The sequence below is a fragment of the Hemiscyllium ocellatum genome, chromosome 19 (assembly GCF_020745735.1).
Source record: "Hemiscyllium ocellatum isolate sHemOce1 chromosome 19, sHemOce1.pat.X.cur, whole genome shotgun sequence".
Lineage (NCBI taxonomy): Eukaryota > Metazoa > Chordata > Chondrichthyes > Orectolobiformes > Hemiscylliidae > Hemiscyllium > Hemiscyllium ocellatum.
The window spans coordinates 1,064,170-1,088,999 of record NC_083419.1 but is presented as its reverse complement, the minus strand read 5'-3'; the positions used below and the strand labels follow the sequence as shown (position 1 = coordinate 1,088,999).

General features: G+C 46.3%; 1 protein-coding gene across 1 annotated transcript in view; it reads left to right on the top strand.

Moving 5' to 3' along the window:
- LOC132824599 (transcription factor E2F7-like) overlaps nt 1–24,600 on the top strand; it is a 47,615-nt gene extending 23,015 nt beyond the window's left edge. The window contains exons 8-14 of the mRNA XM_060839186.1: nt 2,053–2,226; nt 10,424–10,508; nt 11,848–12,406; nt 14,879–15,121; nt 19,871–19,973; nt 21,171–21,559; nt 24,051–24,600. Coding sequence (XP_060695169.1) covers nt 2,053–2,226; nt 10,424–10,508; nt 11,848–12,406; nt 14,879–15,121; nt 19,871–19,973; nt 21,171–21,559; nt 24,051–24,215 — 1,718 coding nt within the window. The 3' untranslated portion in view covers nt 24,216–24,600. The remainder of the gene's footprint in view (nt 1–2,052; nt 2,227–10,423; nt 10,509–11,847; nt 12,407–14,878; nt 15,122–19,870; nt 19,974–21,170; nt 21,560–24,050) is intronic.
- Nucleotides 24,601–24,830: the final 230 nt, after the last annotated feature.

The following is a 24,830-nucleotide window of genomic DNA, read 5'->3' as shown; positions in this document are numbered from 1 at the left end:
CGGACTCCTTTTCTCTTTCTCTCTAGAACTAAAAGTGGATAAATCCCCAGGACCTGATGAGGCGTACCCTAGAACTCTGGGAAGCAAGGAAAGTGATTGCTGAGCCCCAGAACTGGCTCAATGTGAGGAGACAGAGGGTGGTGGTGGAGGGCAGGTTTTCAGACTGGAGGCCTGTGACCAGTGGTGTCCCACAAGGATCGATGCTGGGTCCACTGTTTTTTGTCATTTATATAAATGATTTGAATGTGAATATGGGAGGAATGGTTAATAAGTTTGCAGATGACACCAAAATTGGAGAGATGTAGTGGACAGCCAAGAGGGTTACCTCAGATTACACCGGGATCTTGCTCAGATGGGCCAATGGGCTGAGGAGTGGCTGATGGAGTTAGATAAATGCATTGCATTTTGGAAAGGCAAATCTTAGCAGGACTTATACACTTAAGGTCCTCGGGAGTGTTGCTGAACAAAGAGACCTTGGAGTGCAGGTTCATAGCTCCTTCAAAGTGGAGTCACAGGTAGCTAGGATAGTGAAGAAGGCATTTGGTATGCTTTCCTTTATTGGTCAGAGTATTGAGTACAGGAGTTGGGAGGTCATGTTGCAGCTGTACAGACATTGGTTAGGCCACTGTTGCAATATTGCTTTCAATTCTGCCTCCCTGTTATAGGAAGGATGTTGTGAAACTTGAAAGAATTCAGAAAGATTTACAAGGATGTTGCCAGGATTGGAGGATTTGAGCTACAGGGAGAGGCTGAATACACTGGGGCAGTTTTACATGGAGTGTCAGAGACTGAGGGGTGACCTTATAGAGGTTTATAAAATCATGAGGGGCATGGATAGAGTGAATAGACAAAGACTTTTCCCTGGGGTGGGGGAGTCCAGAACTAGAGGACATAGGTTTAGGATGAGAATGGAAAGATATAAAAGAGACCTAAGCGGCAATGTTTTCACACAGAGGGTGGTACGTGTATGGAATGAGCTGCCAGAGGAAGTGGTGGAGGCTGGTACAATTACAACATTTAAAAGGCATTTGGAGGGATGTATGAATAGGAAGGGTTTGGAGGGATATGGACCAAGTGCTGGCAGGTGGGACTAGATCAGTTTAGGATATCTGGTCGACATGAATGAGTTGGACTGAAGGGTCTGTTTCTGTGTTGTACATTTGTCTCTATGAGCTCGATTGTTCACATTAGTTTCATACTCCAACCAATCAAAACTTTTCATTAACCTCTGATCGCTCATTTTTCTGTGGGAGCCATGGATGTTCTTTCCCACCTCGGGCAACTGTCTGTGTGAAGTTTGCACATTCTCCCTGTGTCTGCGTGGGTTTCCTCCGGGTGCTCTGGTTTCCTCCCACAGTCCAAAAATGTGCAAGTTAGGTGAATTGGCCATGCTAAATTGCCCGTAGTGTTAGGTGAAGGGGTAAATGTAGGGGAATGGGTCTGGGTGGGTAGCTCTTTGGAGGGTCGGTGTGGACTTGTTAGGCCGAAGGGCCTGTTTCCACACTGTAAGTAATCTAATCTTTAAAAAAAAGGATGTCTAGTTGACAATCAGCGTGGGCTGTCAATAAGTTAGGGAGATCTCCATAAATCCCTCCCTCCAAGTTGAGCCATTGGTGATGTGCAAGTTACTGTCATTAACCCGATAAATAACAAACATGAATCTTTAATTAACTCCTCATGCTTCTCAACCCTCTGAACTCTCTTGGGCACCCTCCTCATCCTCTCGGTTTCCATCATATTGCCATCAGTGGTGGTGTTTTCACGAGCGTAGACTCTGAGCTTGGGATTTCCCTCCCTCACCCTCTGTGCGTGTCTCCCACACTCCCGTTTCTGTTGAGATCTTCAAAAGCTGCCTCATTGACCAAACTCTGGGTCTGTTACCTCCTCATGTGGCTTAGTGGTTCAGAATTGCTCTGGAGAAATCCTTGGTCTGTTTCTGAACATTAATGGTGGTATGTAAATGCATGTTGGTTGCTGTAAGTTTCTGTTAGGAGTTTCCCTACAGGCAAATGTTGGAATGAAGTTTTCTGTTGAACTTTCTATGTTTTCCAGATCATTCTGTCACATTATCAGAACAAACAGGTTCAGTAGAGGGTGTGTTTCCAGTCACTGTAAACACCAAGGAGAGGTTGGGATGTCCACATTCGTTCAGTACTCAACACCGTTCCCATTCCAGCCAGTCCAAGGCCCAGTCTGCACCTTGCAGCCCTGCTAAGTTTCAGAAAGGTTTGTGTCTCTACGACGGTTGTGGTTAATAAATGGTGACTTGTTCCTACAGCAATCTAGACTCCCAGCCACATGTGAACAACCCCTAACTGACCTCATCCTTTTCCCAAATCTCTCAGCTGCTCAGGAACAGGAAGAGGCCATTCATGGAAATGTAGAAAGTACAAGTGGGAATTGGATGGTTTTATATTCTCCATAGTGAAGACAGAAACAAAATGCTTGTTCATTTTATCCACCATTTCCTTATTATCTTCTTAACTCCCAATTCTTACTCCCTGGACGGCTAACACTCACTTCACTTGCTCTTTTCATCTTTTAAATATCAAAAAATGTTCTATCTAATTACATTGCTAGCTAGTTTTTTAATCTCTTGTTAATTTAGAGCAGACAGGATGGTGACGAGGGCAGTTGCATGTTCCTCCTGCAGAATGTGGGAGGTAAGGGTCACCGCTGGTGTTCCTGCTGACTTCATCTGCGAGAAGTGCACCAACTCCAGCTCCTCCCAGACCACGTTAGGGAGCTGGAGCTGGATGAAGTTCAGATTATTCGGGAGGCTGAGGGGGTGATAAAGAGGAGTTATAGGGAGGTAGTCACTCCTAAGTTACAGGACGAAGGTAGCTGGGTGACCGTCAGGAGAGGGAAAGGGAATAGGCAGACGGTACAGGGATCCCCTATGGCTGTTCCCATCAATAATAAGTAAGTATCCCGCTTTGGATACTATGGGGTGGTGGGAATGAACTATCAGGGGAAAACCACAGCGGCCAAGTGTCTGCCATTGAGTCTGTGGCTGAGAAGGGAAGGGAAGGGGGGAGAATAGGAGAGGAACAGACTGGAGATTCTGTGTGGCTGTGAACAAGATTCCCGGGTGGTGTGTTGCCTCCTGGGTGTCAGGGTCAGGGATGTCTCGACTGAGTTGACAGGATGCCTAAGGGGGAGAGTGAGCAGGCATAAGTCATGGTATACATCAGTACCAATGACATAGCTCAGGAAAGGGATGAGGACCTGAAAAATGAACATAGGGAGTTAGGCTGGAAGCTAAAGGGCATGTCTAGCAGAGTAGTAACCCCAGGATTGTTACCGGTGCCACAAGCTGGTGAGGCTGGGAACAGAGAGCACGTGCATCTGAACATGTGGCTGCAGGGCTGGTGTAGAGGGGAGGGCTTCAGATATGTGGATCATTGGGATACCTTCTGGAGAAGGTGGGACCTGTACAAGGAGGGGTATCATTATCCTGGGCAGGAGGTTTGCTAAAGCTCCTGGGAAGGGTTTAAACCAGATTGGTGGGGGGAGGGGGTGGGAACCGGAGCTGCTGATCAGAGGATGGGGTAGCTGGTGAACAGGCAGATACAGCGTGCAGTAAGTCTGTGAGGAAGGATAGACAGGTGATAGGGCAAAGTTGCAGTCAGTGTGATGGGTTGACTTGTCTAGTTTAACACAAGTGGTGTCAGGAACAAAGGTGATGAACTTAGAGCATGGATCAGTACCTGGATATCACCGGGACAGGAATGGTTGTTGGATGTTCGGGGTTGAGATGTTTCAGAAGGAATAGGGAGGGAGATAAAAGAGGTGGAGGAGTGGCATTGCTCATCAGGGATAGTATCACAGCTACAGAAAGGGAGGTCGTCGAGGAGGGTTTGTTTACAGAGTCAGTGTGGGTGGAAGGCAGAAATAGGAAAGGAGCAGTCACCTTATTGGGAGTTTTCTACAGACAACCACCACCACCACACACACACACACACCCCCCCCCCCCCCCCCCCCCCCCCCCCCCCCCCCCCCCGCCCCCATAGCAACAGACACAGAGGACAGCTTAGGAGGCAGAGTCTGGAAAGAACATAGAACATAGAAGGATACAGCGCAGTACAGGCCCTTCGGCCCTCGATGTTGCGCCGACCGAATCCTACCTAACCTATACTAGCCCAATAACTTCCAAATGCCTATCCAATGCCCGCTTAAATGACCATAAAGAAGGAGAGTTCACCACTGATACGGGCAGGGCATTCCATGAACTCACAACCCGCTGTGTGAAGAATCTACCCCTAACATCTGTCCTATACCTACCACCCCTTAATTTAAAGCTATGTCCCCTAGTAACACCTGACTCCATTAGCGGTAAAAGGTTCTTAGTATCTACCCTATCTAAACCCCTAATCATCTTATACACTTCTATCAGATCTCCCCTAAACCTTCTCTTCTCCAATGAGAACAGCCCCAATGAGAAAGATGCAGGAATAACAGGGTTGTCGCCATAGGAGAAAGTGAGGACTGCAGATGCTGGAGATCAGAGCTGAAAATGTGTTGCTGGAAAAGCGCAGCATGTCAGGCAGCATCCAAGGAACAGGAGAATCGACGTTTCGGGCATAAGCCTGACCTGCGCTTTTCCAGCAACACATTTTCAGCTCAGTTGTTGTCATATGTGACTTAAACATCCCTAAAGTTGATTGGAACCTCCTTAGTTTAAATAGTTTGGATGGAGCAGATTTTGTCAGGTGTGTCCAGGAAGGATTCCTGATTCAACGTGTAGATAGGCTGAATAGAGGGGAGGCCATATTGGGTTTGGTACTTGGCAATGAGCCAGGCCAGGTGTCTGATCTCTCGGTGGGGGAGCATTTTGTTGACAGTGATCACATCTCCCTGACCTTTACTGTAGTCGTGAAGAGGGATAGGAGCAGATGGTATGGGAAAGTAATTGGGGGAGTGGGAATTGCAATGCTATTAGACAGGATTTGTGGAGCATAAATTTGGAACAGATGTTCTCAGGGGAATGCACGATAGAAATGTGGAGGTTATTTAGGGAGCACTTGCTGGTAGCGCTGGACAGTTTGTCCCACTGAGACAAGGAAAGGATGGTAGGATGAAAGAACCTTGGATGACCAGGGATGTGGAACATCTGGTCAAGAGGAAGAAGGAAGCTTACTTAAGATTGAGGAAGTTGCTTTAAAATGTATTGCTGGGAAAGCGCAGCAGGTCAGGCAGCATCAAAGGAGCAGGAGAATCGATGTTTCGGGCATAAGCTCTTCTTGAGGGCTTTCTCCTGTGCCTTTGATGCTGCCTGACCTGCTGCACTTTTCCAGCAACACATTTTTAAGCTCTGATCTCCAGCATCTGCAGTCCTCACTTTCTCCTTAAGGTTGAGGAAGCAAGGATCAGACAGGGCTCTAGCGGGTTACAAGGTAGCCAGGAAGGAACTGACGAATGGACTTAGGAGAGCTAGAAGGAGGCATGAGAAAGCTTTAGTGGGTAGGATTAAGGAAAACCCTAAGGCATTCTACACTTGTGAGGAACAGGAGAATGGCCAGAGTCAGGGTAGGGGCGATCAGGGATAGTGGAGGGAATTTATGCCTGGAATTCGAGGGGGTAGGGGAGGTCCTTAAGGAATACTTTGCTTCAGTATTCACGACTGAGAGGGACCTTGTCGTTTGTGAAACAGGCTGATCTGCCCAAACAGGTTGATGTTAAGAAGGAGAATGTGCTGGAAATGCTGGAAAACATAAGGATAGATAAGTCCCCTGGGCCAGACGGGATATACCCGAGGTTACCACAGGAAGCAAGGGAAGAGATTGCTGTGCCTTTGGTGATTATCTTTGCATCGTCACTGTCCACTGGAGTAGTTCCAGATATTTGGAGGGTGACAAATGTTATTCACTTGTTCAAGAAAGGGAATAGGGATAGTCCTGGGAATTACTGACCAGTCAGTCTTATGTCATGGTGGGCAGATTATTGGAGAGGATTCTGAGAGACAGGATTTATGATTATTTGGAAAAGCATAGCTTGATTAGAGATAGTCAATATGTCTTTGTGAGGGGCAGGTCATTCCTCACAAGCCTTATTGACTTCCTTGAGGATGTGACGAAACACATTGAAGGAAACTTTAACAACATCAAAGTGGAGTTAGCTGAAATGGGATATTAGATTGGCAGTGGCATATTTAAGGGGGATCTTCCAGAATATACTGTACCTACTTTAATTCTGAGGGAAGGACCCACCTTCAGTGGTTAACTAAGAAGTCAAGAAAGCATCAAACCTCAGTTAGTCAGATGACTGGACAGATTATGAAGGACTGCTGAGAATGACAACAAGTTTAATTAATTAGGAGAAAAATTAAGATGAGAGGAAATTAGAGCATAGAACCGTGGGAATAACATTTGCCACCCTCCAATCCACATCTGGATCGTCTAGAAAGGAGTAAGTGTTTAGGGATAGTCAATACAGTTTTGTGAAGGATAGGCCATGCCCCACAAACCTGATTGAGTTCTTTGAGATGGTGACCAAACAGGTAGATAAGGGTAAAGTGGTGTACGTGGTGTATATGGATTTCAGTAAGTAATTTGATATGGTTTCCCAAGGTAGACTAATGCACAAAATACGGAGTTTCGGGATTGAGGTTGATTTAGCATTTTGAATCAGACATTGGCTAGCTGAAAGAAGACAAGAGGGTGGGGGTTGATGGGAAATGTTCCTCCTGGAGTTCAGTTACTAGTGGTGTGCTGCAAGGGTCTGTTTTGGGGCCACTGCTGCTTGTCATTTTTATAAATGACCTGGATGAGGGCAGAGAAGGATGGATTAGTAAATTTGCGGATGACATTAAGGTCGGTGGAGTTGTGGATAGTGCTGAGGAAATTGTAGGTTACAGAGTAACATAGATAAGCTGCAGAGCTGGGCTGAGAGGTGGCAAGTGGAGTTTAATGTGAAAAAGTGTGAGGTGATTCACTTTGAAAGGAGCAACAGGAATAAAGAGTACTGGGCTAATGTTCAGATTCTTGGTCGTGTAGATGAGCAGAGAGATCTCGGTGGCAATGTACATAGATCCCTGAAAACTGCCACCCAGGCTGGTAAGTTTGTTAAGAAGGCATACGGTGTGTTAGCTTTTATTGGGAGAGGGATTGAGTTTTGGAGCCACAAGGCCATACTGCAGCTGTACAAAACTCTGGTGCGGCTGCACTTGGAGTATTGCGTACAGTTCTGGTCACCGCATTAAAGGAAGGATGTGGAAGATTTAGAAAGGGTGCAGAGGAGATTTAGTCGGATGTTGCCTGGTATGGAAGGAATGTCTTATGAGCAAAGGCTGAAGGACTTGAGACCTGTTTTCGTTGGAGAGAAGAAGGTTGAGAGGTGACTTAATTGAGATTGATTGATAATCAGAGGGCTAGATAGTGTGGACAGTGAGAGCCTTTTTCCTCAGATGGTGATGGCGAGCACGAGGAGGCGTAACTTTAAATTGAGGGGTGATGGATTTAGGACAGATGTCAGAGGTAGTTTCTTTACTCAGTAGTAGGGGTGTGGAATGCCCTGCCTGCAACAGGAGTAGACTCGCCAACCTTAAGGGCATTTAAATGGTCATTGGATAGACATGCAGATGAAAATGTAATAGCGTCGGTTAGATGGGCTTCAGATTGGTTCCACAGGTCGGCGCAACATCGAGGGCTGAAGGGCCTGTACTGCACTAATGTTCTATGTTAAACCAGACAACATTCTGGTAAACTGGTTCTGTATCCTCTGCAAAGCCTCCATATCCTTGTGGTAATATGGTGACTGGAACTGTACACAATATTCCAAATGTGGCCTCAGTAAAGTTCTGTACAGCTGCAACATGACTTGCCAGTTTGTATTCTCAGTGCTCTGACTGATGAAGGCTAGCATGTCATACGCTAGCATGGGTTATCCACCCCACCAACCTCTGGATACGTCGCATCATCCTCTGCCATATCCGCCACCTACCAACGGACCCCACCACCAGGGATGTATTTCCCTCCCCATCCCTATCTGCGTTCTGGAGAGACCATCCTCTCTGTAATCACTACCATATTATATTAATCCAAGCTGTAAGTTCCTCTGCGTGAGCTGTCACACTCCTCGCATTCAAACAAATACCCTTCCGACAACCAGTCCCACCGTGTTCAGTAAGCTCTCCCTGTCAGTCTTCCTCTCAACTTTACTGGCCTTAATCTCTGACTCCTCCTCAGTCACTTTACTTGCTGACTTACTGCTCTAGTTCCTGACGACCCACCACTCCCCCACTCATTTAACTCCTCCTGAGTGGCAGTAGCAAGTCTCCCTGTCAGGATATTTGTGCCTCTCCAGTTTAGGTGTAACTTGGTTTTCAAAGTTGGTGAAAAGATTTGTAGCTCGGGTGCTCGTTGTTGTGGTTCTGTTCGCCTCAATCGGATTCTATCAATAAGCACATCGACCTGGACCCAATATACCGGCCACTGCAGCGGACAGCTGGAACTGACAACCGGAAGCAGCGGATTCAAACCATTATAAATGCCGGAGGAAACATCACAGAAGCACTTCACAGGAGGCTCCCAAGCACTGAGGATGTCACCTAGACAGGGGACGAAACGTCTGCAACACAAATTCCCAGCTCGGCGAACAGAACTTTAATTTGGTTTTTTGTTTGTACAGGTCACACCTGCCCCAGCCGACATCCTAATGATCCACATAGATGCAGCCATCCAGCCCGGCCCCACAGCAGTTCTTTACCCATGAATTTAACCTATTCCTTGCCTCACTGCACATGGAACAGGGAGTAATCCTAAGATCAGAAGAAAAACCAAAGAACTTTGGATGCTGAAAATCAGAAACAAAAACAAATTGCTGGAAAAGCTACCAGAGCTGAAAATGTTTTGCTGGAAAAGCGCAGCAGGTCAGGCAACATCCAAGGAACAGGAAATTTGACGTTTTGGGCGTAAACCCTTCATCAGGAATGGCTTGGATGCTGCCTGACCTGCTGTGCTTTTCCAGCAACACATTTTCAGCTCTGATCTCCAGCAAGCGCAGACCTCACTTTCTCCTCGAAGATTTTAACCTACTGTGAATCCTCTTGCAAGGAAAAACTACCAGGTCAGGCAGCGTCTGTAGAGAGAAATTAGAGTTAACGTTTCGAGTCCAGGGACCTTCTGTAAGACTATAATCCTGACATAACCCGCAAGAGTCCTCCCTAACTTTCTACCTAACTCCCCGAACTCCCGTTGTAAACTTTGTCGCTCTTACCCACCATGGCATTAGTACCACAACCAGGAATTCTAGCCACTTGACCTCCCTTTTGAGAATGTCCTGCACCAACTCGGACATCCTTTTTCCCAACAACCTCCTGGAGTCTCTTTTGCAGCCACAGAAACAGCCATCTGTGCCCCTGACTGTAGAGTCCCTTTTGTTGCTGGCTTACTGCACTTTGACCCTCCCTGCTGTATAACTGAGCCAGCTGTGGGTCTGCTACTGTGGGTCGACTGACAAAACACCACCCCCTCACCAACAATCTCCAAACAACGTATTTGTCAGAGAGGGGCATAGCCACAGTGGACTCCTGCACTGACTGACTGCACCTTCCAGCAGTCACCTGTCTACCTGCCTGAACCTTGGTTGTGACATGTCTCTGTCACTCTTGTCTGTGATGCATGCTGTGAGTGTGTCCAAGTGCCATTCCATTGACCGATACGGTCTGACAGGAGCTGCAGCTGCACACACTTCCTGCATTTGGAGACACCAGTGTTGGACTGGGGTATACAAAGTTAAAAATCTCAACACCAGGGGAACTGGGGATTTCAAAACTAGGAGGTATATTTTGAAGAGAAGAAAGATTTAAAAAAGACATGAGGGGCAACTTTCTGACACAGAATGGTTTATATGTAGAGTAAACTTGCAGAGGAAGTACTGGGGGAGGATATGGTTACATTTAAAAGATATTTGGGGAAGTACATGAATGAGCAATGTTTGGAGGGATATGGGCCCCACAGGCAGGTTGGGATTGTGGTTGGCACAGCCAGGTCGGTTCGAAGGGTCCGTTCTATGCTGTATGACTGCCCCAATCCTAAATCACAGTAACTGTGTGAATTTTCACACCCCTCCGCCCACATTTGCTGGCAAACTGTCTTTGAAGTAAGTACAGAACTGGAGAAAAGCTGAGCAAAAGAAAATGTGGCAATGTTGGTGGACTGGTGAAATAATTTAAAGAGACATGATGGCTTGTAACGGGAAAATAGAAAGACATTTCTTATCTTTGAGCCAATTAATCTAATTCATTCCAGTCAGTCTCTCTTCAATGAAGCAAGTTCTGTTCCTTTTGAAAGGACTTTTGAGGCTGTGTATCAAGTGGGTGGAATGTGGAATTCTCACCCCAGAACAAAACTCCTTGTTTTGAATTTGCCTTTTTCAGTTTTGTCTGATCATTTTAACTTTGTTCCTTTTGTTCTGACTGCAGTGAGAGCCACTGAAGGGCAAGAGTATTCCAGTAAGATGGTGCACCTAGCAGCTGCTTGCAGGTTGCAGTTTGAACAAGAAATGAAGTGAGTATTTGTGGGACTTGCTTCTGACTGCGGTGTTAACTCCCCCCAGCGTTTTAGACTGAGTTCACTGTCTTAATGGTGGCCCTTGGACTTTGAGCAACATTCTGTAAAATTGAGGGGCATGGAGAGGGTAAATAGATAAGGTCTTTTCCCTGGGATGGAGGAGTCCAGAATTAGAGAGTATAGGTTTAGGATGAGAGAGAAAATATTTAAAATGGACCTGGGGGGGCAACGTTTTCATGCAGAGGGTGAAATGTGTATGGAATGAGCTGCCAGAGGAAGTGGTGGAGGCTGGTACAATTACAACATTTAAAAGGCATCTGGCTGGGTATATGAATAGGAAGGGTTTAGAGGGATATGGGCCGGGTGCTGGCAAATGGGACTAGATTAGTTTGGGATATCTGGTTGGCATGGACAAATTGGACCAAAGGCTAGATCAGAGTAGTGCTGGAAAAGCACAGCGGGTCAGGCAGCATCCGAGGAGCAGGAAAATCGACGTTTCAGGCAAAAGCCCTTCATCAGGAATGGGCTCCTCCTGATGAAAGGCTTTTGCCCAAAACATCGATTTTCCTGCCCCTCGGATGCTGCCTGACCCGCTGTGCTTTTTCAGCACCACTCTGATCTAGACTCTCTGGTTTCCAGCATCTGCAGTCCTTGTTTTTACCAAGTTGGACCAAAGGGTTTGTTTCCGTGCTGTACATCTCTGTGACCCTGTACGAGATTGATGGGGAAAGTTAATTAAAGCTAGAATGTTTTGAGCACCTTTGACATAGTTGACACTCCCAAGAATGAACCGAAAAAGAGACTGAACCAAAATTAGGAGATGTTCGGACCGGTGTCCATGAGGTTGAACAAGGTGAGTGTTAAGAGCATTTGAAAGGAGAGTAACAAGTTGGAGGTCTGCAGAGGAAATTCCACAGATTGGAGCCCAGAGAGCTGTACACACGGGTGCACATGGTGAGGTATAGATGTGAGATTGTCAGAGGCTGGACCTGCAGAGGTTCCAATATCATGCAGAGAGTGTGGCTCCTGAGAAGGTTGGTGGGCGGAGGAGAGATTTGAAAATAAACCTGAGCATTATCCAAATGTGGCATTGCTGAAGCATGATTCCAGAACCGTGCATACAGAGTGATGGGAACAGGACTAGGTGAGTGACAGGATACAGGAAATGGATTGTAGAAGATGGGAGAGCAGTCAGAGAGTACTGGAATAATGAGGTCTGGGGGTGACTTGTGAGTGAGGGTTACAGCAGTCGTTTGCTGGGACAGGGATGGAGTTGATGATGTTCCAGATATTCAGTTATTCTTGCTTAAAGAGAAAGGTTTTCTTTTGTCTTTAGAAATTCAGAATCTGACCGAAAACAGGACGATGGTCAACTCGGATCCATTCCTTTGACATCGTACCCACTGCTGGTGACTGGCACGGCTGGTTCTGCTAGCTGTGATGTGAAAACTCTGACACTGAATGGCGCCTCGGTTCCCCAGACTGAATTGTCCCTCCCAGTCTGCCTGTCTAATGGTGCGGTGGGGCAGATTACCCCTGTGTATGGCACTGATGAAGGCTGCTCTTACCTTCTCAAGAACCAGCCAGTTGTGTTGTTGCAGAGTCTGTCAGCTGCCCCTATGTTCATGCTGTACAGAAACAGCGACTCCACGCCTGGACCCAGTGACTCTCAAACCCAGCAACACAAAGAGATTTCTTCATTCTTAACCAGGGACAGCAAGGCTGGCTCATCAACCAGACACTCCAAGAAACGTAGTCCTGCTGAGCAGTGTCTGCTACCTCCTAAACCTTGGAAAGATGGTGGACCAGAGACTAAAAGAGGGAAAATTCTCTCTTGCCTTGAACATGCCTCTGGAAGTCAGCCTTCAATGTTGTGTTTATCATCAATGGACAAGGTATGTGTTTGGTGAGTGTCAGGGTGGGTGTTTTGGTGGTTGACAAGGTGGGTGTTTTGGTGGTTGACAAGGTGGGTGTTTGATGGGTGTCAGGGTGGGTGTTTTGGTGGTTGACAGGGTGGGTGTTTTGGTGGTTGACAAGGTGGGTGTTTGATGGGTGTCAGGGTGGGTGTTTGATGGGTGTCAGGGTGGGTGTTTGCTGGGTGTCAGGTTGGGTGTTTGCTGGGTGTCAGGATGGGTGGGGCCAAAACTCCTGGTGTACAATTATGGGAGTTGTTGCAGTTCAGTGAATTTTTTTTTCTCTCTCCCTCATTGTTTAAATTCATTCACTGGATGAGAGTGTCACCAGCATTTATTGCCCATCCCTAATTACCCAGAGGGCAGTTTTAATAGTCAACCCCATTGCTATGGGTGTGGAGTCACGTGTAGTCCAAACCAGGTAAGGATGGCAGTTTCCTTCCCTAAAGGAAGTTAGTGAAACACAAGGGTTTTTCTGACAATTGACAATAGTTTCACAGTCATCTGTGAACTATCATTTCCAGATTTTTATAAAATTCAAGTTCCACATCTGCCATTTGAGATTCAAACCCAGGTCTCAGGAACATCACCTGGGTCTCTAGAGTAACACTACGGTAATCACACCATAGAGTTATAGAGATGTACAGCATGGAAACAGACTCTACGGTCCAACTCGTCCATGCCGACCAGATATCCTAACCTAATCTAGTCCCATTTGCCAGCACTTGGCCCCTATCCCTCCAAACCCTTCCTATTCATATACCCATCCAGATGCCTTTTAAATGTTGTAATTGTACCAGCCTCCACCACTTCCTCTGGCAGCTCATTCCATACACGTACCATCCTCTGTGTGAAAAGGTTGCCCCTTCGTTGCCTTTTACATCTTTCCCCTCTCAGCCTAAACCTCTGCCCTCTAGTTCTGGACTCTCCCATCCCAGTGAAAAGGCTTTGACTATTTACCCTATTCATGTCCCTCATGATTTCATAAACCTCTATAAGGTCACCCCTCAGCCTCCGACGCTCCAGGGAAAACAGCCCCAGCCTGTTCAGCCTCTCCCTATAGCTCAAATCCTCCAACCCTGGCAACATCCTTGCAATTCTTTTCTGAATCCTTTCAAATTTCGCAACATCCTTCCCATAGCAGGATGACACAGTATTCCAACAGTGGCCTAACCAATGTCCTGTACAGCCGCAACATGACCTCCCAACTCCTGTACTCAATACTCTGACCAATAAAGGAAAGCATACCAAACGCCGCCTTCACTATCCTATCTACCTGCGACTCCACTTTCAAGGAGCTGTGAACGTGCACTCCAAGGTTTCTATAACTCAGCAACATTCCCCTGGGCCTTACTATTACTTATAGAAGTCCTGTCTTGATTTGCTTTTTTAAAATGCAGCACCTCATATTATCTAAACTCCATCTGCTCAGTCCAATGGCCCATCTGATCAAGATCCTGTTGTAATCTGAGGTAACCTTCTTCACTGTCCACTACACCTCCAATTTTGGTGTCATCTGCAAACTTACTAACCTATGCCTCTTATGTTCACATCCAAATCATTTATATAAATGATGAAAGCCATTAGGCCATCGACTCCCCACTCGTACCCAGTGTTAAACTGCAGCCACGCCTTCAGGCCAACCACACTCACCAAAGCAGGAAGGAAGTTACTGAAAGTGATGTAGTGCAGAACTGCTGTTACCAGCAAGAGAGGAGATCATTGCTGGTGGAGCACTATCCTGCCCAGGGGTCTACATAGAAAATAAAAAATAGAAGCAGAAATCATCGCTTGGAGCCTGCTCCACCATTCAGTATGATCCTGGCTGATCACCCAACACTTTCCCCTGTTGCCCCTTTCTACTCACACCCTCTGATCCTTTCAGACCTTTACAAATGATGTCTAACTCTTTCTTGAAATCATTCATTAGTTTGGTCTCAACCACTTTCTGTGACAGAGTTCCACGGAGTCCCCTCTCAGTAAAGACATTTCTCTTCAGCTCAGTTCTAAATGACCTACCCCATATCTTTAGATCATAATCCCTGGTTCTGAACTCCCCTGGTCGCTGGGAACATCCTTCCTGTATTTATCCAGTCTAGTCCTAATAGAATTTTATAGGTTTCTGAGATTCCCTACCCCTGCCACCAGCAACATCACCTTCGACATTCTTCCAAACGGCAAGGTGGCTCAGTGGTCAGCATAGCTGTCTCTCAGCATCAAGAACCTGGGCGATGGTCTGTGTGGAGTTTGTACATTCTCCCCGTGTCTGCATGGGTTTCTTCCTGGTGCTCAGGTTTCTTCTCTCAGTCCGAAGGTGTGCTGGTTAGGTGGATTGGCTATGGTTTATGAGGTTACTGGGATAGGGTAGAGTAGTGGGTTTAAGTGGGATGCCTTTCAGAGGGTCAGTGCAGACTTGATGGGATCTGACTTTAATCAGTGTTTGTAATTTCCCAGCAGCAAGATCCACTGAGGAATTGTACCAGGACTCCTGACCAGACTGCTGTCCCTGCTTCCTCCCACCCAGCTCCAGCCATCGGTGTGAATCTGGGGACCACTGACCCCTCGAGAGGGGGCCAGAGTCAGAGCTGTCAGTCAGACCTGGGCAACGCTGATGGGCAGAGCTCTATTGTAACAGCCACAAAGGGGCCTATTGATTTATCAGTCACAAAACCTCTCATGAAAGACTCTAATCAGGAGGTAGGTTGTCACACAGTTGTTTTGATGCAGTTTGCCATTCAGCCCATCATGACCGTTGTGGCTCTCTGAGCATTTTAACATAGTGCCAGTCTCCTGCCTTTTCCTGATGCTGCACGTTACTACTGTCTAAATAACCACTCCATCCCCTCCCCCCCTTGAATGCCTCACTTGAACCTGCCAGGCAGTGCATTCCACACCCTCACTAGTCACTGGGTAAAAATCACTGTTTCTCACATCACCCTTGCACGTCTTGAAAATCACTTGGAATCTGTCTCCTCCCATTTTCAATCCCTTTGTGACTATGAACAGTTTCTCTTTATCTGTTTTGTCCAGACGTCCCATGAGTTTGAAAATTTCTGTCAAATCTCCTCTCTGCTGTCTCTTCAGGAGAACAATCCCAATTTCTGCAAACTCCCCTCAGCAATGCCGTGTCCCATCCCCTGAACTATGCTGTAAATCATTTCTTCATTCCGATAAGGTGCCACCTCCAAGTGTGCACCGTACTCCAGCTGGGGTCTAACAAGTGTCTTGTGCAAGTTCAATATCACCTCCTTGTTCTTATGCTCTTTGCTTCTGTAAATAAAGCCAAGACACTGTGCTTTATTAACTTTCCCTTTCCCCCTGTCCTGCCACCTTCAATGAGCTGTGCACAGACATGCCCAGCTCTGTCTGTTCCTATACCCACTTTAGAATTGTACCCTCATGTGGTGTTGTTTTTCAACGTTTTTCCAACCAAATTACCTCTCATTTCCCTATACCAAGTCTCATCTGCCAACTCTGCCCAGTCCACCGACTTGTCAATGTCTTTTAGAGAGTTTCACACTGTCCTCTTCATTGTTTACAATTCTTCTAAGTTCTGTGATTGCAAACTGTGAAATTATCCCTTACATAGTGTTTTCCAAATGCTTTCAGAAAATCCAAACACACCACACCTACTGCTTCTCCCTGATCTAGTTCTACTGATTATGTCCTTAGAAAACTCCAGTATTTGGAAAGGCAAGGACTGATTAGGGATAGTCAACATGGCTGTGCGTGGGAAATCATGTCTCACAAACTTGATTGAGTTTTTTGAAGAAGTAACAAAGGGGATTGACGAGGGCAGACCGGTAGATGTGATCTATATGGACTTCAGTAAGGCGTTCGACAAGGTTCCCCATAGGAGACTGATTAGCAAGGTTAGATCTCATAGAATACAGGGAGAACTAGCCATTTGGAGACAGAACTGGCTCAAAGGTAGAAGACAGGGTGGTGATGGAGAGTTGTTTTTCAGACTGGAGGCCTGTGACCAGTGGAGTGCCACAAGGATCGATGCTGGGCCCTCTACTTTTTGTCATTTACATAAATGATTTGGATGCGAGCATAAGAGGTACAGTTAATAAGTTTGCAGATGACACCAAAATTGGAGGTAGAGTGGACAGCGAAGAGAGTTTACCTCAGAATACAACAGGATCTGGACCAGATGGGCCAATGGGCTGAGAAGTGGCAGATGGCGTTTAATTCAGATAAATGCGAGGTGCTGCGTTTTGGGAAAGCAAATCTCAGCAGGGTTTATACACTTAATGGTAAGGTCCTAGGGAGTTTTGCTGAACAAAGAGACCTTGGAGTGCAGGTTCATAGCTCCTTGAAAGTGGAGTTGCAGGTAGATAGGATAGTGAAGAAGGCGTTTGGTATGCTTTCCTTTATTGGTCAGAGTATTGAGTACAAGAGTTGGGAGGTCATGTTGTGGCTGTACAGGACATTGGTTAGGCCACTGTTGGAATATTGCGTGCAATTCTGGTCTCCTTCCTATCGGAAAGATGTTGTGAAACTTGAAACGGTTCAGAAAAGATTTACAAGGATATTGCCAGGGTTGGAGGATTTGAGCTACAGGGAGAGGCTGAACAGGCTGGGGCTGTTTTCCCTGGAGCGTTGGAGGCTGAGGGGTGACCTTATAGAGGTTTACAAAATTATGAGGGGATTGGATAGGGTAAATAGGCAAAGTCTTTTCCCTGTGGTCGGGGAATCCTGAACTGGAGGGACATAGGTTTAGGGTGAGAGGGGAAAGAAATAAAAGAGACCCACGGGGCAACTTTTTCATGCAGAGGGTGGTACGTGTATGGAATGAGCTGCCAGAGGAAGTGGTGGAGGCTGATACAATTGCAACATTTAAGAGGCATTTGGATGGGTATATGAATAGGAAGGGTTTGGAGGGATATGGGCTGGGTGCAAGCAGGTGTGACTAGATTGGGTTGGGATATCTGGTCGGCATGGACGAGTTGGACCAAAGGGTCTGTTTCTATGCTGTACATCTATATGATTCTATTTTTGTCAAACGTGTTCCCTTTCGGAAATCTGTTTTGACTCTGTAATTCACTTGGTATTTTTTGAAGTATCCAGTCATTGCATCCTTTACAACAGACTGCAGCATTTTCCCCTCCTGACTTTCGGTGAGCTGGTTTGTAATTGCTGATCAGTACTGGTCCCTCTGGTACCAGGGACACATTCTCTCTCTCCTCCCCGAGAAACTATTTCTCTCAGCATAGCGAGAGAGAGAGAGCTGGCCCAAGGAGAGTCCTGCCTCACCTGCCTGGTGTTTATATCTGTCACGTACTCTCTTTATGCCTGTGCTCCCTTTCCTCCTGTTACTCTGGGACCACCTCACTGTCTGTGCTCTTCACGATGATCTCAGCCAGAGAGACTCTAGCTCCAGGAACTGCAGCTGGATACACTTCCTGCACGTGCGTACACCCTGGACCCTGGCAATGTTGTTGACTTCTGTCCAGGCACTGGGGGAGTATTCCATTGGATCGAGCTATCCTGCCATGCCTTACCCTGAAATTAATGTATTTCCATTTACTGTGTCTCGATTAAAGAATATTAAACATGTACCAAGGATCTTACCCTGGTTACAGGAAACTCTCCTCCCTCCCTCCCTCCCTGTCAGTTGGGGGATGATTGAAGGATAACTGATACAGCCTTTACAATTTCCTCTGTCACTTCCTTTGATGTGATGGACGGTGTCAGTAACAGAGCTATCAAGCAGCACCTGCTCAGCAATAACCTGCTCAGTGACGCCCAGTTTGGGTTCCCCCAGGGTCACTCAGCTCCTGACCTCATTACAGCCTTGGGTCAAACCTGGACAAAAGAGCTGGATTCCAGAGGGGAGGGGAGAGGGACAGCCCCTGACATCAAGGCTGCATTTAACCGAGTGTGGCATCAAGGAGCCCTGGCAAAACTGGAATCAGTGGGTACAGGGGGTAAACTCTTCAGTGTTTGGAGTCATACCTGACACACAGGAAGGACCTCTTTGCTTCTATATTCAATTCCTCTTGTTATGAAGGCCAGCATGCTATTAGCTTTCTTCACTGCCTGCTGTACCTGCATGCTTGCTTTCATTGACTGATGGACAAGAACACCTAGATCTCGTTTTACTGCCCCTTTACCTAACTTAACTCCATTTAGATCGTAATTTGCCTTCCTATTCTTGCCACCAAAGTGGATATCCACACATTTATCCACATTAAACTGCATCTGCCATGCATCCGTTCACTCACCTAGCCTGTCCAAGTTAACCTGTATTCTCATAACATCCTCCTCGCATTTCACCCTTTCACACAGCTTTGTGTCATCAGCAAATTTGCTAATATTACTTTTAATGCCTTCATCTATATCATTGACGTATATTGTAAACAGCTGCAGTCCCAGCACCGAACCTTGTGGTACCCCACTGGTCACCGCCTGCCATTCCAAAAGGGAGCCGTTTATCACTACCCTTTGCTTCCTGTCAGCCAGCCAGTTTTCAATCCAAGTCCGTATTTTGCCCCCAGTACCATGTGCCCTAAATTTGCTCACTGACCTCCGATGTGGGACTTTATCAAATGACACTCCTTTGTTTTAAAAGTGTTAGTTTTAATTTGTCCTGAGGTTAAGTTTCTCCCACGAGAGGAAACACTCTCTGTGAAGTGTCCTCCGGATCTTTAATATTTGAATGAGATCATCTCTCATTTTTCTAAACTCCAATAGATACAGAACCAACCTTTCCCCATGAGAGAACCCTTTCGCCCCAGGAGCCAGTCCAATTGAAGGTTCTTTGTGCTGCTTCCAATGCATCTATGTCACTTCTTACGGAGATTAAAACTGTGCCAGGCTAGGTGGATTGGACATGGGAAATGCAGGTTTACGGGGTGGGGGCGTGGGATAATCTTCAGAGGGTTGGTGCACACCAACGGGCCAAATGGTCTCTATCTGCACTGTAGGGATTCTCTCATTCTTTGTGCTCTCACCAGTGCCTATATAAATGAAGCAATTATAGCTGGACTAAAGCCTTTAAACTTTTAAATTGTATTCCCCTTGTAGTTAGCAACAATATTCCACTTCCCTTCCTAGTCACCTGCTGCACCTGCACATATCCTTATATGACAGGACACCTAGATCCCTCTGCACCTTAGACTTTCTCCTTTTCGATAATTTGCTGCTTTTCTATTCTTCTTGCCAGGGTGGGCAAGTTCATATTTTCCCACATCTGCTTCATCTGCTAAATTATTGTCCACTCTCCGAACTGATCAATGTCCCTTCGCCAGCTCCTTATGTGCTCTTCACAACTGACTATTCCACCTCATAACAAATTTTGCAAATCACATCAAACTGAGCAGCGTTCTGCCTCTCTATCTAAGTCTCTGTGAGAATATGAACGTTGAGGGCAGTGGGGACGGGTGAGGAGGGGTGTACCATTTCTCGGTGATACTGGATAATTGGTGTTGTCTCTCTTAGCCCCCGACGATCTCTGGAAATCTCACACCAGCTTCTTTTGTGCTCAATGCTCAGAGTGGTCTGGCTGAAAGGAGCCAGAGCTGTGGATTGGCCCAACCCCCGGGTGAGTTTTTAACAATTCTGTTCAGCCTCTGCTTTGTGGGAGGTGTTGTCTTTCTTTGTGGGATATTAATGAGGTTCAGTCTCCGGAACAATCTGAAAGCTTCTCAAGTCCAGTGTTTCCAATCATTAAACAGTTTGGGAAGCACAAACTGGGTGAAGGGCACCATGAAATGGAACCTTTATTGGTGTTAACTGAGGGATGGTCCGTATGAATGGATTGATTGTTGTCTGCCTGACCAGAGAAGGCCAGTGGGTCTGTGGAATATGTTTGGGGTGCAGATTCCCCTTTTACTTTTCATTATGAACCCACCCCCAAAAACCCAGTGGAAGTCATAACCTTCTAAATCCACTTCCATCTGGAGGGACAAGGGCAGCAGATACATGGGAACACCACCCCCTGCAAGTTCCCCTCCAAGATATTCACCATCCTGACTTGGAAATATATTGCCATTCCTTCAGGATCACTGGGTCAAAATCCTGGCATTCCCTCGTTAAAGGCATTGTGGGTCTGTCCGCAGGTTAGTGAGGTGGCAACACCACGATTACGGATCGGGCAGGAGCCCGGGTAGGTACCAGGCAGAGCAGAGAGAGGCTGGTGGTGCAGACATCGCCTGCAGACTTCCCCCAAATTAACAGATACACAATCTCCTGGAAATATTTAGGAACCAAGTGAGGGAGGGGCTGATGCAAATCAGTGATAAGAAAGTGACTGTAGTTCTACATTTTCCTTTAAGGTGAAATGTCCTCTCCACATTCTCCCACTAAGATCCCGTCAGGAGATGGTATGATTCAAACCAATCTCCTCTTGGTCTTCTCAAACTCAGTTACAAGCCTTGTCTGCCCAACCCTTCCGCAGGAAGCAGTCTGCCTATTCCAGCGGTTAGTCTGGTAAAGATGCAGGTGGCTGTCCTGAGTACTCCGTGTACCGGTGTATTAACCTTTTGTGATTCATGTGCTCGATCCCTCTGCACCCTGAGCTCTGATATCTCTTGCCGTTTAGAGAAGATGTTTATTTATTCTTCCTGCCAAAATGGACTATTTTCTACTTTCTCGGGATATGTTTGCTCACTCTCACTCATACGTTGTTCTTTTTGTCTTTCCCATGTTTAATAAGCCTTTGTTTTATAAGCCTTAGTTGAACACACTGAAATATTGTTTAACTGTAACTTTTATTTTCTGTCCATCTCTGATTTGACAGGGATGAACGAATTGAATTTGTTACTTGCCACTGATCCAAACCACGGTGGTATCACCATCTCGCCAGGACATGTGGGATCTGTCAGTCTGCCCTATCAGATGGTAATGCCAGTACTTTGCCAACCTCTTGTTGCTCAGCAGTCGACTGCCACCTCCATTCCCAACAATGGCCTTATGCAGTTCAACCTCCAGAACGTGAAGCTGCTGCCCAGTGGTCAGCTTTTAATGGGCAGTGTCTCAGTGCCAGCACTGAGTGGAGATGCTGTGAACTCCTCCTCACCAGCGTGGCAGATTTACTCCCCTGTGCCCACTCAGACATCTCGAGAAGACCTTTGCAACAAACCAGAGACACTTCCACAGCCACCTGTCGCCATCAAACTCCACGAGGAGGTAAGACTTTGAAGGAGAACAGAGTTTGTAATGTTTAATGTTGTCCAGTCTGCAACAAGGAAGCAACGTTTCCTGACATTTACAGAAACTACAAACCCTCAGCTGATTGATCCATGGCTAATATGGAAACTGCAGTTTTCTGTTCAATGGTGGAATGCAAATTGCTTCTTTATCTGGTGTTTTGGTGGATCTTTTCAACTGTTTTAGATAAAAATAAAAACAACGTGCTGAGGAATCTTGACAGGTCTGGTAGCTTTTGTGGAGAGAGATTGAATTACCATTTCAGCTCAGTGACCGATTTGCCGGAACCCCTGAGTTCCTCTTCAGGTAACCTTGTTGATTCAGCCCAGCCTTAATGCAGTTTTCTAACTGACCTGTTCCACTCACCTTTAATAATCGATGCTAGCATTTCCTGAAGACTGTTGTCAGGCTGTTCCCACTCTCCTGTCTGTCTTCACTGTAGGAATTATATTTTCATCTTTCCTATTCACTGGGATCATGATGGAATTTAGAGAATTTTGGAAACTGTTAACTAGTGATTCTCTTTGTCTGCACCACCTCCTGTCAAAAGCTTAAGATGAAGGCTATCCGATCCCAGGGATCTAGGGATCCAGGTTCTTGGAAATGTTTGAGACTATTTACTTCTGTGCATTTCCTGTACTGAGAGGAACTACTTTAAGTGCCTCACTCTGATTAGCCCCTTCTTAGCTTTTGTATTTCTTTTGTATTTTGTGAAGATGAAGAATTGAAATACCATTTCTGCATTTCCATCTTTGCGATGCTCATGTCTCCCCTCCACCTCAGGATCCATATTTACCTTGTTAATGTGTTCTGGTCACAAGACAAGATTGAATTCCAAAATCTGAACACCCCCCAAACCCAAAAACTCCCTCCTGGCTGAGAGTCATTGGCCTGTTTTTGCTAGGATTTTGCTTTCAGCCTTTCAAGTGTTTTAATTCCCTGCTGGAAGTGAGGTGTCACTGGCAATGCCAACATCTATTGCCTGTTCCTATTTGCAACTCTTCAATCTCTGGCATTTCCTACATATTCGGGCACATTCGGGAGATTAAGGAAAATCTTTGGCTGCATCCACTCCAATTCCTTTAACAATGTGCAATATGAACCATCAGAACAAGTTAACTCGTCTAAACCCAGAGCTGCCAGCCTTTCCAGTGTGGAGAAAGTGAGGGCTGGAGATCAGAGCCGAGAGGGTGGTGCTGGAAAAGTACAGCAGGTCAGGCAGTATCCAAGGAGCGGGTCAGGCAGTATCCGAGGGGCGGGTCAGGCAGTATCCGAGGGGCGGGCCAGGCAGTAGCCGAGGGGCGGGCCAGGCAGTAGCCGAGGGGCGGGTCAGGCAGTATCCGAGGAGCAGGGGTGGGGTTGGGAACAAGGTAGCTGAGAGTGCGGCAGGTCGATGAAGGTGAGGGAGAAGGTGATAGTTGGAGAAGGGGGTCGGAGAGTGGATAGATGGGAAAGGTGATGGACAGGTTAGGAGGGCAGTGCTGGGTTGGAGGCTTGGGACTGGGATAAGGTGAGAGATGGAGAAATGGGGAAACTGGTGAAATCCATCTTAAACCGGTGTGGTGGGCGGGTCCCAAGGCTGAATATGAGGCGTTCTTCCTCCAGGTGTCAGGTGATTAGGGTTTAGTGATGGAGGAGGCCCAGGATCTGCATGCCCTTGGCAGAATGGGAGATTCACCAGGATGTTGCTGGGGTTGGAGCTCCAGCGATGGAGAGAGGCTGGATAAGCTCAGGTTGTTTTCTTTAGAGCAGGGAAGGCTGAGATTGTGATGTATAAAATAATGTAGGGCATAGACAGGGTGGATAAGCGGCAGCTCCTCCCCTTTAGTTGGAAGATCAAATACAAAGCGGCAGAGAGCACTTGTCCCTAACTTTGAGCTTGGAGGCCAGATCCCAGTCCCACCTGCTCCAGAGGTGGGTCATAACATTCCTAACCATCTTGATTAAGAATATTGAATGAAGGGGCATTTTTTTTTTAAAAGTAAAAGGCCAGTGGTCTAGAGGGAATTTCAAAATTATTTTTCACCCAGAGCGTGGTAGGTCTCTGGAACGCACTGCCTGGGTGGGTAGTCTCATAATCTTGGCTGAGCAGTTAGTGTCAATCAAGCTTTGGATCTAGTGTGGGAAAGTGGAGCGAGTGGAGATTTAGAGTAATCATTGTTGGTGCAGACTTGATGAGCTGCAAGGCCTCTTCTGTCCTGTTTGATTCTGTGATTAATTGGTTCTATTACACCCCCCACCCCAGCTCAATCTCCAGTTGCTGAATATATTCACAACTCAAATCATTTAAGGTTTGGACATTGTGGGAATCCAGATTTGAGGAACCTTTTGAAAAAGTGGCCTTGAACCAAAGATGATGGTATGAGGGATAGAATGGGCTTGATGGGCCAACATGGCTACTTTGTATAGTGTGAAAGATGTATTCGGGAATGGAACTCTGCACGTGGTTTATTTTTTCTTTGTTTTCCAGTCGCTGAATCTAAGAATGGCCAGGGATGACCCTCTGTCGTTTGTGGACTCCTACTTCCATACCCCAGTTCCCTCAGTGCAGGGGAAGAGAGTGCATGGTGTAAAAGTCAAGGCAGCATCTCCAGCCCAGCGCAGACTGGAAATCGACAATAATATCGTGAAATAACAGATCCTACTCTGCATATTTTGCCAATTTATTGTCAGTGGAATAATTTCACCTGGGGACGGGTGTCAGGGTTTGTTGATATCTATTCCAATGAGAATCTTATCCCCGAACATGTTTACAACTCTGTCAATGTCAAGTAGTTGAGGGCGTTGCTATAACGGAAATGAAATCTCAAAGCACCAAGGGTCTTCAATAATTATCCTTTTATCCTGCAACCTATGGGAAGGCAGCTTTTATGTGAATGTTACAATGACATTTTAATATATTGTTTGCTGGAAAAATTCCGAGCAGGTGTTTGGACTCGTCTGGAACTCAAAAACAGCAAATTATTACCACTGGAAAGATGGTTGTTATAAAAAGCAACATTTATTAACCCCAAAACACAGGAACTTTCAGAATTAGATTACTACTCTTTTATCATGTTTTAAAAAACAAACTCTTCAATATCTTTTGTATTTACATTTGCTAGCAAGTCCTACTGCTGCTAAAGCTGGTTCTCAGTAATGTGAATGCTTCAAATGATTGCAGGGTACTGATGTGTGGAATTGTATTGTTAGTCATTGGTGACAGGGAAATTCAAATCTCCTCCACTCCACTCCACCAAAAACCTGTAGG